Raw genomic sequence first — 15,445 nt, 5'->3', positions numbered from 1 at the left:
AGGARAGAGGGCAGTGACTGTGTTAGGAAGCAGAGTTTGGGGTCCTGCTGCCACTCTGGATAGATCAAGGCAGGACACAACACAGTGACAGTGCCTGTTGCACTGAGCACGATACCTCTCCTGCAGAGCTATGCTTGCAGCTCAAATGCAGGCCACAGTGCAAGGGGTCCTGGCTAGTCCTCTGCTTGCTCTCTCTCACAGCGATGGGACTGGCAAAGACAGGAGGTGCTCTTTACCTGGCCAACCACCTCAGTGTGGTTGACTTCTCAAAGGGCAACATGCAGTTAGACTGCTTTTCCCTGCTGCAGTGGAAGAAAAGGCAGCAAGGAGCAGGAACAAAGTTGGCCATTGCAACCAGGTGGCCTTGCGCTGCTGTCCAGTGYAGTAGGGACAGGAGGGACTTCTACTGCCTTCCCAGGGTCTTATGGTATAAGGTGGACTCAACACATCTGTTCTCACCTGACTGGGACTCACAGTCTTCAGGGAAGTGCAGCCTGCTCTGCTAACACTGTGACCTGGACCAAGTAAATCTTTCTGGCAAACCAGAAGGTGAAGGTCAGTCCTGAGAGCAGCAGTGGTCAGCTTCCCAGGAAGAGCCCCCCCCCCCCCCCAAGAAGGATCTTCAGACATCATCTAGTCCCTGTTTTCTCCACTTTCCCTGCAGGACCTGGCATCTCCAGCCAGTGCAAATGGGTGCAAAAACCTCGCCTAGCTTTTGCTAGTTCTGTGTCCAGTGCTGGCAGAGTTGGGAGGTTTTGCAGAAGAGCCAAGCTGTTGTGTGGCACTCAGCAGTGCTATTTCTGTGATGCTTCTGCCCTTGCTATACAGCTATAGCTACAGAGATGCTGGAATTCATGCAAAAAGCCAGGCAAAAAGCCAGGCAGCTTGCTTTCCGAGAAGATAAAGAGCTCCACCAAAGGCAGACTTCCCAGCAAGCCCTGGAGCAACTCTTTGTTCCTGGCAGTCGCCTGGCTCAGGTCAGCAGCTGTCCACACCGATGCAGAACTGCCTGCCCGGTCACTGCTGTCCTGCACTCCCCCCTTCCCACTGGTTACAGCTCCTTGCAGCTTGTCCTCAAAAATGCTCTGCCCCTGCTTGGCAAGGAGCAGGGTCTCCTTATATGTCTGTGCAATGCCCGGCTCAAGCAAGCCAGCGACAGCACGTGGCCACTGCATCCTCCGTCATCTTTTCAGCAAGGGCCCGGGGACCTTGGCAGAGGAGGCTCACAGCCCCGTGAGCCACTCCGCCACCCAGAGCCCCCAGTCCCATCTTGCATGGGGTGGCGGGATGGGGGACCCGGAGGTGCAGGAGGCTCAGGCAATGCCCACAGGCACAACCCAGGTGTCCTGGGCCCTAGTCACCCCCACCGACCATTAGATCCTTCCCAGCACCGTYTCCTACCATCGATCCATGCTGGCTTCCGTCACGCCTTAGCTTTCCCCATACAGCCTCTACAGTGCCTGCTCCCTCCCGGAGGCAGCACCAGGGTGCGAGAGGGGACAGGAGCAGAGAGAAGCTGCCCCTGGAGTGGGGACCCTCCTCCCCACCCCCACCACGGAGAGGCCATGCACCACCTGTGCTAGGCCTTTAACAGGGTGGCCGAGCGGCGCGACTTTGCGAGGCACCTCGCGCAGCGGCTGCGGGGGCAAGGGGCACGCTGTGAACCCTTCTCGGCCCCTGCTTTAGTCTCTCGCCTCTGCACTCAGGGCAAACAAGCGAAGGGCTGAGCCTCGGGCCCCGGGGGCAGCCGGGATCATAGCCCCCTGGGCAAATCCCACTGAGGGCAGCATGGGAGAAGCGTGTGGGGAGAAAGGAGCCGGATGGGGAGTGTTGCAAGGGCTGAGGGCAGGCTACTGGCACTCAGCAGTCAGCCTACAAATGGAAAGGGTCATGGGAGAGTGCCCTGCTACGGGGCAGGCTAATCAAACGTGCACCCAGCTGGCCAGAGCCAGGGTACGAGAGGGGCCAGGAGGTGTTTGCCACCCTGGTGCCAGCTGTACCTTGCTGGACAGGTCCCATACACAGCACCGTGGTGGGGTCCCAGCCAAGGAGGGGACAGGAGCAGCACCCAGGAGTGCAGGTGCAAGCGCGTCTTTGCCAAAAGGGGTAAAAGCACACATCGGACAGCCCGCCACCCATGCAGCACGCTGACCCCAGCTGCCCTGCACTGCCACGGGACAGGTGCCAGAGTGAGCGCTGCTGACGTCCTGGCTTTCCCAGCACCAGGCACAGGCGCTTAACCCCACGCCCTGTTTACCACTGGTGAGTCTCTGCAGCGCCAGTCCCTAGACCTCCCTGCTGGTGGCTGTCCCAGCCTGTGGGACACAGCGCAGGCAGAGCTTCTACGCCTTGGGGGTGGCCCGGGGCACAGCCACAGCTGCTTACATGCTTTTTCCGGTGGCTGCAGGGCCGGCAGGGAGGCTGCTTCCCCAGCGCTCCCGGCTGACAAGTCAGGATCCCGCACCGCTGGGCAGAGCTCTGCCGGCAACGCCTGCTGAGCACTCGCCAGGTCCTAGCGCACTGCCTGCCGCGTCAAGGACACGCTGCACGACAGTGCAGGACAGCTGTCACCTCCAGCACAGGGCTGGACAAGGGGCAGCCTGTCCCAGCAACCCAGCGCCCCCCACCGCTGCCTAACACTGCCTTGCACCCAGCACTTGCCCCCCACCACCACCCCAAACCGCAGCACGGGCATCTGCAAGAGAGATTCTGCCTCTGTCGCTGTGCTCCAGGCATCCCCAGCACAGGGATGTCACATGCTCTGTCTTTTGCCAGTGTCTCCTTTTCTCCTTGGACTTAGGGCTTCCTCTCCTGGTCCCACGGGCAGCGCTCGCTCCCACCACCATGCTCTGGTGGGGACAAAGCCCTCCAAGGGGGACCTGGCCAGGGCACCTATGCTGTGGGGCATCTCCCTGCTGTGAGCATTTGCCCACGTGAGGAGGGCATGGGGTGCCAGTGCTGCTCTCGCCTGCTCCCCGCCAGTCTTTTCACTTCCTCTCGCAGCAGCGCCGGGCTCTGAATGCGCTCCCCAGCCATGGGGCTGGAAAGCCCCAGCTTTTGACTCAGCTCCCTGGGCTGGAGGTCAGTGCAGGGCCTTGGATGCAGGGTGACCTTGTGCCGAGACAGCCATGCTGCCAAAATGCAGGGCAAGTCCCTGGCTTCAGAGCCAGCCGCCTTCCCCAGGACCCTGGGTGCAAGCTCAGCGCTGGCAGCTCTCGCCCCTCTGCCTGCACCCTGCCCGTTACCTCGAGGGCTCGGCTCTCACGGCGTGGCTGGTGCTGCTGGTTCTCTCCTCCCTGCCTGGTGCTGCGCGGTGTCGGGGTCTCCTCCTGCGGAGGGGCTGGCCACAGAGCTGCCACCGTGCCGTGCACTCTGCAGCCGGAGTGGGTTTCAAAGCCTCGGCGCCGGCTGTGGCCGGCTCAGCACAGCTCCCGCTGGCTCAGCAGGTGGAGGCTGCGTGCACACACAGATTAGCAGGGGGAAGTGGCTTCTTCCATAGAAACTGCAAGCGAGATTCGTCAGCGGGTTGTAGCGGGGCAGAGCGCCAGCGCGAGGAAAAGGGAGAGGGGAGCGCCGGAAGGCTGCGCGTGGGCAGCAGCCCCGCGGGAAAACGTCGCTTGTGCTGGGGGACGGTGCCCTGCTGCACTGCCGCTGTCCCCACCGCACTGCTCTCAGTGCYGTGGGTGTCAGCACGCCTGGACTATATCCAGGGCTGAAAGGTGCCCCATCCCTTTTCCTGTGGCACGTGTCACCCCATGCCGCTGCGCTGGACTCGGGCCATCGCAGGACACTTGCTGCGCCCACACCCCACTGCTGTGGGTCAGCACCTCCCTTGAGGCTGCATCACGCACCCCGGGGCCGTGAGCCTGCAGTCGATCGCCCCAGACCCACGGCCCCTCGGCCGGGCTRCCAGGCATCACCAGAACGACCTGGYGCCTACGAGCAGCTGCTTGCCCAGCATGCACAGCCGGTGCTGCCAATCCCTCCCCTCGCTCGCCTCCCTGTCCTGGCTGGCACTGGCCTCAGCCCAGGCTGTGCCCCTTTGCCGGCCCCGAGGAGGCTGGCGAGCTGGTCCACTCATCTCTTCCCCTTAAGGCAGCGCACGCGGATCGAGCTTCGGGGATGGAGGAAAACAGGTGATTGAGCCAAGAACGATGGAGCCAAGCAGAGCGCAGGGAGGCCCGAGGGGAGGCGGATGGGGCCGGGCTGCCGGGGCCCCAAACTCACCCCGTGCCTACAAGGCAGCACCCCTCACCTTCATCTCTTTCCACGTCCTCTTTAGGAGCACAAAGAAAGCCCCTTTCCAGGTGGCACTGATGTGCCCAATTGCTCCTCACTGCTCCTCCTGCTACCCCTTGCACCCACCGCGGTGCCTGCCCCCCGCCAGCACCGGGGGCCACAGCGAGGGGAGAGAAAGGGCAGGGGTGGGCAGCAGGAGCAACCCTGTGCCTGCAATTCAGATTTCCTCCCCTCCCAACACTTGCTGCAGCTCTGGGAAGCAGCCAGCAATTCTATTTTAAGCCCCATCCTGCATGTGTGGAGGAGAGGGGGTGTGCAAGGCCGAGACTGGGAGCCCGCGAGGGAGAGGCCCTGCTACTGCAGCAAGGATCGCAGGCCTGGGACACTTCCCCTTCTCCCCTCAGGGCTTGTGCATGCTCAGGGGGCAGTTTGTGCAAGCCACTATTTCCCCTTCCCAGCACAGACAGGAACCGGAGTGGCTGAAGCCAGTGTAACCTAGAGAAGCTATTGCAAAATATCTGGGATGCCAGAAGACCCAGGGTCCAGCCAAACTCCCCTGGCCACCTCCAAGCCACACACCACCGATATGGCAACTTTGGCTAGGGCCAGCCCGTGAGAGAGGAAGGAAAAGATGGGAGCTGCCTCTGTGCTGAGCATGCCGGGCAGGGCTGTGCGGGCCATGGGCTGCGCAGGCAGGATTCGCTCTCCAGGCAGTGACTTTTCCCCCCTGGTCCACTGAGCTCCCAGGGCAGGGAAAAGAGGCCCAGGCACCATGTGGGATTAGCTGGGCTGGATACATGCACAGGGAAACTGCAGGACAAAGCTTCCTTGTGAGAAAGGCCAGGCAGCTCAGACCACATCCCTGTGCAGGACTGAACCCAAGCTGCAGGAGCCCCCCTTCGCCTTTGAAGCCACCACCACCCCCCTTAGCAAGGGCCATCTTGCAGAGCCCCCTCCTTCTCTGCTGGCAGTGCAGGTGTGGGCCCCCAGCAGTGGCAGTGCTGGAGGAATATGCTCCCAGACTAAGYATTTGTTTGTTTTTTAATAAAAATAACAACCCCCTCAACCCTGCTTGTGCTGCGTGTAGGAGGGATGCCTGGGGATCCAGCTGAATCAGCGGCAGGGAGAGCCACCACCAGCTTGGCGAGGGCAAGGAGAGTGCCCCTGCCTGCTGGGAAGGGGCCCRCGGGGCAGACAAGGGGCTCAGCGCCTGGCTGAGGAAGGCAGCGGCCGTGGCTGGGAGTGAGGAGCCCCCTGGGGCTGTGCTGAAGCAGAGCCGCTTGCTACAGCGTCTCTCCCCCTCGTAGTGCTGGGTGCCCCAAGGCGACGGCGAGCGGTGAGGGCTGGTGCTGGGAGGAGAGACTTTACTAAGGTTGCACCTGAAGCAGGCCTGAGAGGAGGAAAAGGGGCAGGCTTTTGCTTTTCTCCTCCTTGTCTGGGGCTCACTCCTTCTTCCCAAAGAACTTCTTGAAGACGGATTTGTTCTTGGGACGAGGAGGGCCCTGGGTCTTCTCCCCCAGCACCTCCCGTGGGCTTCCCGGCCTGGCTACAAAGGAGTGGCAGCGTGTCCTGGGCACGGCTGGCGCTTGCTCCCCGATGTATAGTGTGATGGAGTAGCTGCTCCCGGCCTCCACGGGATCCTTGGGCACAGCTATGGGTGTGATCTTCTGGTAGGTGGCTGCAAGAGAGGGAGCAGTGAGCAGGAAGGCCGAGGCATGAGCTGGGGTCTGCCAGCTCACCCAGGGACCTCTCTGAGCTGGGCACGCGTGCAGGGCTCAGGGCGYTGGAGTCCGGGCTGCAAGGACGCAGGCACCAGGATGGCATCGGAGACAGCATTGCACCCTGTCCTGAGCACACCCTTCTTGCTCGCAGCGGTGGCTGTGGGGACAGGGGCATTGGTGCCACCTCCTGGCAGTGACAGTGAAACCAGGGTCTCGCCCAGGGAAGCCAGCTCACCACCTGTAATACCTGTGGGGCTGAGCAGGGCTGCCTGACAGCATGCTTCAACCCCACACAAAGAGGCTGCACAGGAGATGGCTCCCAGTGGGATGGGTGCCAGTGACCGGCACGACTGGAGCAGATGCATGACTGACACTTGCGGGGAGCAGTCCAGGTGCAAGTGAAACACATCCTCCTGGCTCAGCATAAAGGCCACCCGGGCAGGGTGTCTCATGGGAACTCCAGAAAGCCAGAGCTTCCTCAGCCCAGATTTATCCCACGTGCTAACATAGCCTCAGCAGAAGTTGGGCCAGGACTGCCAGCAGGCAGCCCAAGCATGTAATGTCCCTTCTTCATGGACACAGAGCCCTGAGCCGTCAGCTTCCAGCTCCCCATGCTACCCCCTTCTCCAGCCTCCTCCTCCTTGCCAGGCTATGAGACCTCATGGGCTGCCCCTTACGCCAGGAGAGGAGGGGGGACGCCAGGTCAGGCAGCAGGCACATGGATTTACCATGCTGCATGAGGCAGCTGCTGCAGTACCAGGCAGCAGCCAGCGCACACCCCTCCAGCAGAACCCCCAGACATGATGCTCCTCCAGCCGCAGCTCCCACCCAGGGATGTGGGTCCCAGCTGGCCATCAGCTCATAGCTTGGGCTGGCCGATGGCTCCCAGGACTGGGCTGCAGGACGGCCTGTGTGCTGAGCAGACAAGTGATAGAGCAGAAGGGCACAGTGACCATTGGGCAAGGCTGCCCCATGCACGCATGCATATAGTCTCACACAGATGTACCTGAGGTGAACGAGTAGGACCTCCTCTTGTTGGCCACCAGTCCGTAGWCATCTTCTGGGCAGCTCTTGTCCCATGACCCAGGGGACCCACTGGGTGACCACTGGTGCTCCCTGTGCCCAACTGCGTGGCCGGCAGCTCCACAAACATCCTCTGAAGCAGAACAGAGACATGTCAAGGAGGAGCTGAGACAAGTGAGGCAGGCGAACACATGCTCAGATGGCTCTAAAAGTAGGTTGCCTTGGCCCAAACCCAACATGTTCTGCAGATCCTGCCACTGCACTATGACACAAGGCAAGGTCACCATGGGACACCCTTGTATCAGCCTCAGAAGGTGCTGGAAAACTTACACGGAGGCCTGGTTATCCTGGTAACTCCCAGGCAGTGAAGGGAGGTAACTTCTGTGAACCAGTCAAAAGACCTCCCTGTCCATCCCCCTTCCCCATTCCTGGGCAAAGGACCAAGGGACTACTGGCTCAGACACCACCAAATTCAAGACTGACCTATAACACTACAAATTTCCCTCTACCCCTCTCTGGGCTGGGGAGAAGAGTCAGGGAATAGCAGACTGTCCTGTTCGGCTCCTCTCCCCCCACTCCCCAGCACTGAATTCACTTGCTTACATCCTACCCACCCTGCCTGAGGATGCACTGGCACAGGCACAGGACGCCACAGTGGGCCTGCCTGTCTACCATGGACCCCCCCAGACAGGAGCAGAGCAACGGAAAGATCACCTAATAACCCTGTATTCGTGTAGTGAGTACGGGAGACTCCATGGGCCCTGTGGCCAGGAGGCCCATGGGGCAGGAAAGTCACCTGCTGAGGATGCTGCCACATCTGCTGCGCCATCCTGGCTCCCAAAAGGCAGGTGCAGCCTGGCATTTGAGCAGGGTAGCACCACGATCTCTTGGCTCTTGGCAGTCATGGCCTGAGGGTGACCCTGAAGGTGGGAGCTTCCAGGCCCAGGGACCTTGCTGAAACTCAAAAATAGCAGAGATTTACCAAATCAGACTGGTCTGCAGAAGATCTGCTTGCTGCAGGCTGAGGAAGGCAGCTTGGACAGAGTTTTGGTCAAGAGGCTGAGGTGAGGAAGTAGCTAATGCCCACTTTCGGCACTCTGACCCCTCTGGGAGCAGAAGGGTGCACAGCAGCACCCTTATTACTATGGTGTTGACCACGAAATATGATAAGAGGAGACTGGCTTGCACCAGGAAGTGTGGGATATCATCATAACAAGGAGACTTGGCTCTGGTCAAACTGAGACCTGGCTAGCCTGCTCCTGGCTACTCACCCCCCAGCAGAGCTGGTGCTCTCGACACTCTGTGCTGCTGCCTGGAAGTAATCCACTTCGGGGAAACCTGGGGGAAAAGCAAACAACCCATTGGAGGGCAAGAGAGAAATGCTGCATCATTGGGCAGTGCTGGAAGCAGCAGGACCACCCCACAGAGCCAGCCCGGGCTCTGGCTCCCTGCCCGACCGGCTGAACCATGGGGGTGCCCAGACTGCAGAGCTGGCTCCTCTGACCTCTAGTTCTAGGGCCTGCTGTTGCTCACACAAACCAACCTAGCATTTCATTACAGCGCCTGAGCCCCCTCGGTTAATGGTTATAGCAGAGGGAAGGCCTCAGTCTTGCAGATCTTCTTGCCTGGAAGGCAGGCAAGGGGCTTCCAGGCTCCACAAAAGAGACAGAGAAACAAGGGGCATGGGAAGACCAAGGCCCAATTATAATTTTCCTGACACTGCTTTTATGCTGCTGAGACTCCACTGACATCAGTTGTGTTATTCCTGATTTATAACTGTGTATGTGGTGTGAAAACAAAGCCTCCAAATCCTGCCTGGCAAAGAACTGCAGTTCCCAAGGCAGGTTAGAAGACTGCATAAATCAGAGGCAGTGCTGTATTTCTTCTCTTCTGATCCCACATGCATCAGAGAGTTCAGAACAGGCTACATGCACATAGTGAGCATGTGAAGATGACAGCAGAGTTGTACTCCCACCCCAGCTCTGCCCCTGCCCCTCACTCCTGCCGTGCAGCCCCTGCCAGCCCAGCCCATGCCCCATGTGCCCCACTGGGACCCTGCATGTCCCCCCTGCCCGTGACCGGAGGCTGCTCACCTGAGTTCTGCTGCAGCTTGGAGACCCACTCATTCATGAGCAGCTGGGACGGGGCCCTCAGAAGATACTCAGAGCCATCCCGTAGCCTGAGGGAAGAACAGCAAGTCAGCAACAAGGAAAATGTGGGTTGCAGACATCGCAGCCCCCACCAGCCTTGGAAAAAAGGGAAGCAGATGAGAAAGAAAGATATCATGATCCAGACACTGGGACCCCTCCATTCTCTGAGCTGGCCCTTGCTGGAGGTACCTACGTAACAGCAACGCACAGCCAGGTTTAACACACTTGCCTGAGCACTGTAAAAGACCTTGGGGCTGCTTCTTCTCTAGGGAGTGCTGCAGCTGTAAAGTTTCCCACCCCCCTGGTGTCATGGGCTGGAGTTACTCACTGTAGCCTGAAGCAGTTGGTCTTTTTGGTGTACTCTGTGTCTGAGGTGCAGACCGCCCCAGAGAGGTTCAGGGGAAGGGCCACCACGGAGCTCTGCAGCACGGAGAACAGCAAAAGCAACAGTGGGGTTTGCTGGCTCCCCTTTCCAGAGCTGGCATAGACACAGGTGAGGGACCCCCCTGGTAGCCCCCCGGCCGCACCGCTCCCCCCAGCCAGCCCCCTCCTGGCCCCAGAAGGGCCAGCTGGGCTCCCCAAGGCTGAAGGCATGGGAGAAGCAGGGAGAACGAATAAAGGACCCAAGTCTGCTTGGCTCCAGGCCTGGACGCTGCTGCCTTCCCCATCCTGCACCTGCTCCGTTCCTGCTGTGTCGCCCACCCCATGGTACCTTAAGGCTGTCCCTCCGGTCCTGGTAGAAGCACAGCGTCTGCCTCATCAGCACTGCATGGAACAGGCTCCAGGCACGGCAGGTTGCCTATGGGACACAAACAGATGCCGGTGGTGAGGCAGGGCCCTGCCAGGTGAAGGTGCCTTTTTGCAGCAGAAGCCTATAATTATGCAGTGGTGGGAGCTGCCAGGGGACATCTGCCCCATCCCAGTCTGAGCAGCCCCATCGCCAGCCCGGCACCATCTCCCTGCAGTGGCAGGATGGACAGAGGCACTCAGGAGCAGCACGCCCAGGCGCCCCCCTTAGGGTTGTCCACACATGCCAGGGCAGCCCTGACTCTCCCAAAACCCTTCTTCTAGCCACTGCTAATCCCACATCCCATGCTGGTTGGAAGCATCAGCCAGGGAGTTTTGGCACAACTGTCCCCCTTTTGGGGCCATTCAGGCCAACACCTCCTTTTCACTACCCCCCCCTCCAGCCTCAGATTTACTGCTCAAGGTTTGGGAAAAGAGAAGCAGTCTGCTGCCAGTCAAAACACTCCTCAGACCCCTGTAAGCTGTGATCCCGGTGAGGCCAGCAACTGTGTAATGTTGGTGCAAGTAGCATCTCTGGTTTCAGTCCCTCCTTAAAACTTGAAAAGCCTTTGGGCCCCTGGGAGACCAGGCAAAGGTGCTGCATGCACCCTTCCAGCAGTCATGTCTCCCCCGCAATGGGTGAGCAATGATGTCCCCAGCAGCTCTGCTGTGACATGGTACTGCTGCTCAGGAGGGCTGGGCAGGAGCAGAGACTATGAGAAGCTCCCCACTGAGGGCCAGTATCTTGAAGGGCTTTGAGCTTTGTGCTGAAGATACTGACCTCTGTTGCCTTCCCTGGAAAGCGCTCCTGTGTTTGGGAATGCAACAGTGACAGCCTTGTTGGTGCAATGACAAGTGACATTGGCAGGGGTGTAAGCTAGGGATGCCCATATCAGGTCGGATGAAGTCCTTTCCAGGTGACATTTCTGCAATTCTGTGTGTGCTAGAGATAACGTATCTCTGCCCCCATGGCCTGGTGGCAGCCAGCTCCCAGGAGCTGTTGGCTTGGCTGAATTGTGCTTTTTTTTTTTGGGGGGGGGGGGGAAACACTGTTGTTTTGCCTTTGCAGGCTGGAGTCTGGCTGGCCAGCCAAGGGGAAAGTTCATTTTAAGTCAGTCTCCTCATTGGACAGCTGATTACCTGGGGTACAGGCCTGGCTGCCATGGCCCCTGTGCCCAGCTGCTCCCAGGAGGCTGCCCACCGGCAGCCCCCACACTCACACGTCACATATGTCCCTGCRCCCCAGGGCGTAAAGGAGCCACGCAGCCGTGATCCTACCTTTCTACCTCCTGTCTGCAGCACGTGCTTCCTCTCCAGTGTCCCCTCCATCATCTGAAACTCCATTTTACCGGAGGGAGCCTGCAAGGAGACAGAAGATGAGCAAAGCAGCCCTGGGCTAATGGTAACAGCTCAGCCCTGGGAACCGCAGAGTCTTTCTGACCTGTTGGTAACCTCAGCCCTGCCACCGTTGCCGGAGGTGTCCCTCGGCCTCAAAAGCAGTGTGTGCAACGGGGGGTACCTGTCTCCCAAACCCAAGTGCAGGCACACACAGCCCTTGTGCTGCTCAGAGGATGAGCTTGTGACTCCCTCTTGCGTGGGACCGTGCAGCAGCCCGTGGTCACGGCACTGCTGCCCATGGTGGAGCGGGTGCTGGCAGTGTGGAGAAGCCACCAAGGGCCAGCGGCGCTATCCGAGGGCCATCCCAGCTATTACAGCCGATTCAGGGGCCGGGCTGAGGCTCCCCAAGCACCTCCCAGCTTGTTGCATGCGTCCCAGGGCACTGTGGCTCAGCGGGATCTGTGCCAGGCAGCAGAAATCCCGCTGCCTGGCCCTGCCATTCACATGGGGTTTGGGCAGCTATCTGACCCCCAGCAAGAGCGTGTCCAGCCCATGGCTCTGACCTTGCTGCCCTCTCGCTCCTCATCCTGATGTCGATCCCGTGTGCTGGGGCTCTCCGCCCATGCTGCGGACATGGACCGCCCCATGCCATGGGGCGCCTCCAAGCAGGGAAGGGCTGCCCCACACCTGCTCGGGCTGCCACTGCCCTTGTGCCTGTCACTGGGGCCCTTTTCTCCAGCTGGGCTGTGGAGCAGCTGGGCAGAGGTGGGAAGGGTGAACTTGGCCACCAGCATGTTATTAGTTGCCGAGAGGATCAGGGGCCCGCCGGCAATGTCAGGGCTCTGTAGGCTGCCTGTCCCGCTGACCGGCACGGGTCGGGCGCCGCTCTCTGCCCGTGGGCTCGGCACCGTCTGCTCTTTTGCTTGGTCCCAGATGGCCTGCAGCTCCTCCTCCTCCTCCTCAAACAGCCTGTGGGCCGGGTGGCAGATCTCCGCYGGGCCCATGGTCTCAGGGCTGCGCTGCCGGCAGCCCAGCTCACAGGCGAACATGGAGAGCTGGGGGGTGGCTCGGGGGCCCCGGTTGGTGGCAGGAGGGGAGTCCGGGCCCCCGCCGGACAGTCCCGCTAGGACTTCCTCGCCAGACTTCCCGCTGCCGGCGGGCCGCTCCGGCCGGGCAATGCCAGTGGCAGCACCCGCCCTGGTGGCCAGGGCGGTGGGAGAGGACCTGAACTCAACGCAAGCAGCTTCCCGCAGCCTGGCCTTGCAGCCGGCTGCTCTCTCAGCTCCCGCAGTGCCGGAGCTGCCATCCCGGCCCAGCCTGGCTGCCAGCTCGTCCCACTCCTGGCCGACCTGCTTGTGCAGCACGCTGATGCGGGACAGTCGGTTCAGCCGGAAGTCCAGCAAATCTTCATCGGCGCTGCCGGGGCTCTTCCGCTCCTCCATGGTGCGGCAGGCCACCTCCAAGCCCCGTGCTTTCTGCCGGCTGTAGCTAGGGTTGAAGCTCACCTCTTCGAACCATGTTCCTCGCTCGCCCTTGGGGGGCTTCCCCAGGCCTTCGCCTGGCCCCTGGGGACTGTGTCCATGCACATCCTCCTTCTGCTGTCCAGGCCCGCTTGCTCCTGCAGCCTCCAACCGCTTTGCCCCCCTGCCCTGCCTCTTCTCCTTCCCCTCTGCCTCCTCCTGCCGTGCCACCACCGCGGTGCCTCGGAGGCAGCCCAGGACGGCCAAGTCCTTGGGCAGCTCCAGGCTGAGGACAGACCCGAGCGAGAGGTGGGGGCAGGTGTTTTTTGACCCGGCAGTGGGCTGCACGGCACTGGGCCCCCCGCCATGGTGGGGGGGGCTGGGTTTGGGGTCCCCGGGGGCAGCCCCGCACTCTGCGTCAATGTCCCGCACCAGCGGGTTCTTCACGTAGAGCAGCAGCTCCTCGAGCTGGGGGCCGGGCGTCCCCGGTGCCGCCTTCCTCCGGCCGCACTTCAAAGGCCACGTGTTGCTGGGGCCATGCCTCTCCTCGGGCAGGGGCTGCAGGGAGCTGGGGCCCATGATGCCCTGCAGCGTCAGCAGCCGCGCATGCTCAGCCTTCACCTTCTCCTTCCTCTGCAGGCTGTTGAAGATGGAGCTGGGGCCGGCCTTGGGCAGGGTGTGGGAGGCCACAGTGGCCACGGCGCTTGATGCCAGAGGGCGGCACACTGCGGCAGGTGCTTGCTTTGCTGGCTGCACCACGGCAGAGGTTTTCCAGGCCCCTTCTCCATAGCACTCCTCCATATGCAAAGAGGCGCAGGCCTGGGGACACAGCGAAGGGGAGAGGGGTGAGCTCCTTGCCAGGGGAGCCCCAGCTGTAGGCACCGCAACACAGGCCAGCCCTCGCTCACCCCACGCTGAGAGCCCTCTCCCCACACGGCAGCTGGGGGAGTGAGGAGTCGGGGGGCCAGACAGCCCCTGTCACGCTCCAAAACCGCTTGCCCTCGGCACTGGCACTGCTTCCAGCGCTGGGAGCTGCACAGCCTCGTCCTCAGCACCCAAGGGCTGCTCCCACCTCAGCACATGGTGGGAAGAGGCAGGAAGGGGGCACCCTGCTCATGTTACAGAGCCCCCCAGGTGTGTACCACTGCCCTGTCGTAAGGGGGCTGCCTACACTACAGAGCTCTCCTCCCTCACTTCTGCCCTCTAAGGGGCTACTCCTTGGGGTCTACAGAGATAGCGGTCACTGCGGTATGCTTGCAGCCACCTGTATGTGCCACCAGGCAGCAGCGCTGGGTGAATGCAAGGGCAGAGCATGTCCCTTTCCATTCTCTACACTCTCCTTTCCCATGAACATTGTCTCTGGACCTTCCCACTGCAGTCTCAGCCTCTCTTCTGGGTTTCTGTGGCTGCAAGGATGAAAGCAAATAACTTTGCCTGGCAGAGCTGGAACTGCATTTCCCTGTATACCCTAGGCTGCATGGTGCCTGTCACCCCAGGCCCTTCTGGTGGCTCTTCAGTCCTTCACCCTGCTGCAAGGCCCTCTGGCCTCTCTGGCACCTTCCCCACTACCCCTTCTTGGCAGCTCTGGCCTCTTCCCTTGGTCACCCAGCCTGGCTGTATGCAGGGAGGGCCCAGCACTGTTGGCATCAGGAGTTCCTCGCAAACAGCCCTTTGCGCAGGGTTCAGAGCAACAAGTGGATCCTGCATGGCTGCAGAGCCCCGGCAAAACGCCAGGCTCCCAGCGCTGGGGTTGCAAGCCTCGCACATACATCCCAGAGCAAGCTCCCCTCCCAACACACGCACACTCACATGCAAATGGCTGGCTCTGTGGCCCATTCACCCTTGCCCCCTTCACTCAGCTGCACAAGGGACTGCTCCTGCCTTCCTGCAACTAGAACGAGACCCTCCCACTGCACCTCCCACAGCCACCAAAACCACTTACCCCCAGGGCCAAACTGTGGCCAGACCCCTCCAGCCGAGACCGCTCTTTGCATGCCCCAGCTCCCACACTCTGGACCCCAGGGCACCAGCAGTATTTCCCTCTCCGCAAGGTGGCCCATTGCCATGTCTGCACCCACTGGCCCTGACAGGGGGAAAGCTGACCCCAGGTGGCCTGCCAGGGCAGGGAATAGCACTGCAGAGAGGGCAAGGCAGGATGGCCAGGTGGGTTAGTAGCAGGCAGGTTCATGCCATGCAGCCGCTTTGCTCCCCATGCAGCCTCTCCGGGACGTTACCTCTTCCATGGACTGGTGAGACGGCTTTCTCTTTCGCTTTAAACTACCCCAAGTATTTCCTAAAAGCCCCTGGCAACGCTTCCAAAAGGTTTTACAGCTTGAGGGTTTAGTGGCAGGGAGCTGAGCATGGGGAGAGAGAGACACAAAGAGAGTTGAGGGAAGAGCGAGGGTGGCCAGCTACATAGAGGAGAGAGCAGGCAAAGAAGGTGCTACAAGCCAGTGCTTAGCCCTCAGGAATCACCCGACATCCAACAGAGCCAAAGGTCCCTCTCATCTTTCTGCTATGGCCTGGACAGCTCGCTTGGAAACGGCCTAGATGGATCCCACCCGTGGGAGCAATCTGGGAGCCTACATGCACTACACAGCTGCAGCCACCCTGTTTGCCTGCCACGTGAGGACGTCTGCATTGGGACGCAGCTCCCCATGGCACCTCCAGAGAGCCACGGCAGTGGCCAGRCCCAAGGTGGGCACGGGGAGCTTCCGCGTGGCCCTGT

General features: G+C 60.9%; 1 protein-coding gene across 2 annotated transcripts; it reads right to left on the bottom strand.

Moving 5' to 3' along the window:
- Positions 1–5,532: 5,532 nt before the first annotated feature.
- On the bottom strand, positions 5,533–11,252 carry LOC112973409. 2 transcript variants are annotated; one of them, XM_026081265.1, is made up of 8 exons: positions 11,198–11,252; positions 9,846–9,932; positions 9,462–9,553; positions 9,077–9,162; positions 8,255–8,321; positions 7,780–7,943; positions 6,967–7,116; positions 5,533–5,917 (listed from the first exon to the last, which is right to left on the bottom strand). In XM_026081265.1, exons 1-8 carry the CDS (start codon positions 11,249–11,251, stop codon positions 5,682–5,684), a joined length of 936 nt encoding a protein of 311 aa, XP_025937050.1. In that variant the 5' UTR covers position 11,252; the 3' UTR covers positions 5,533–5,681. The 2 variants fall into 2 exon arrangements, with proteins under 2 accessions (XP_025937050.1, XP_025937051.1); XM_026081266.1 differs by having other exon boundaries at positions 7,780–7,937.
- Positions 11,253–15,445: the final 4,193 nt, after the last annotated feature.

This window comes from Apteryx rowi, unplaced genomic scaffold, assembly GCF_003343035.1.
Source record: "Apteryx rowi isolate R43461 unplaced genomic scaffold, aptRow1 scaffold_54, whole genome shotgun sequence".
In the NCBI taxonomy this organism is placed as follows: Eukaryota; Metazoa; Chordata; class Aves; order Apterygiformes; family Apterygidae; genus Apteryx; species Apteryx rowi.
This window is presented reverse-complemented; position numbering and strand designations above follow the sequence as displayed.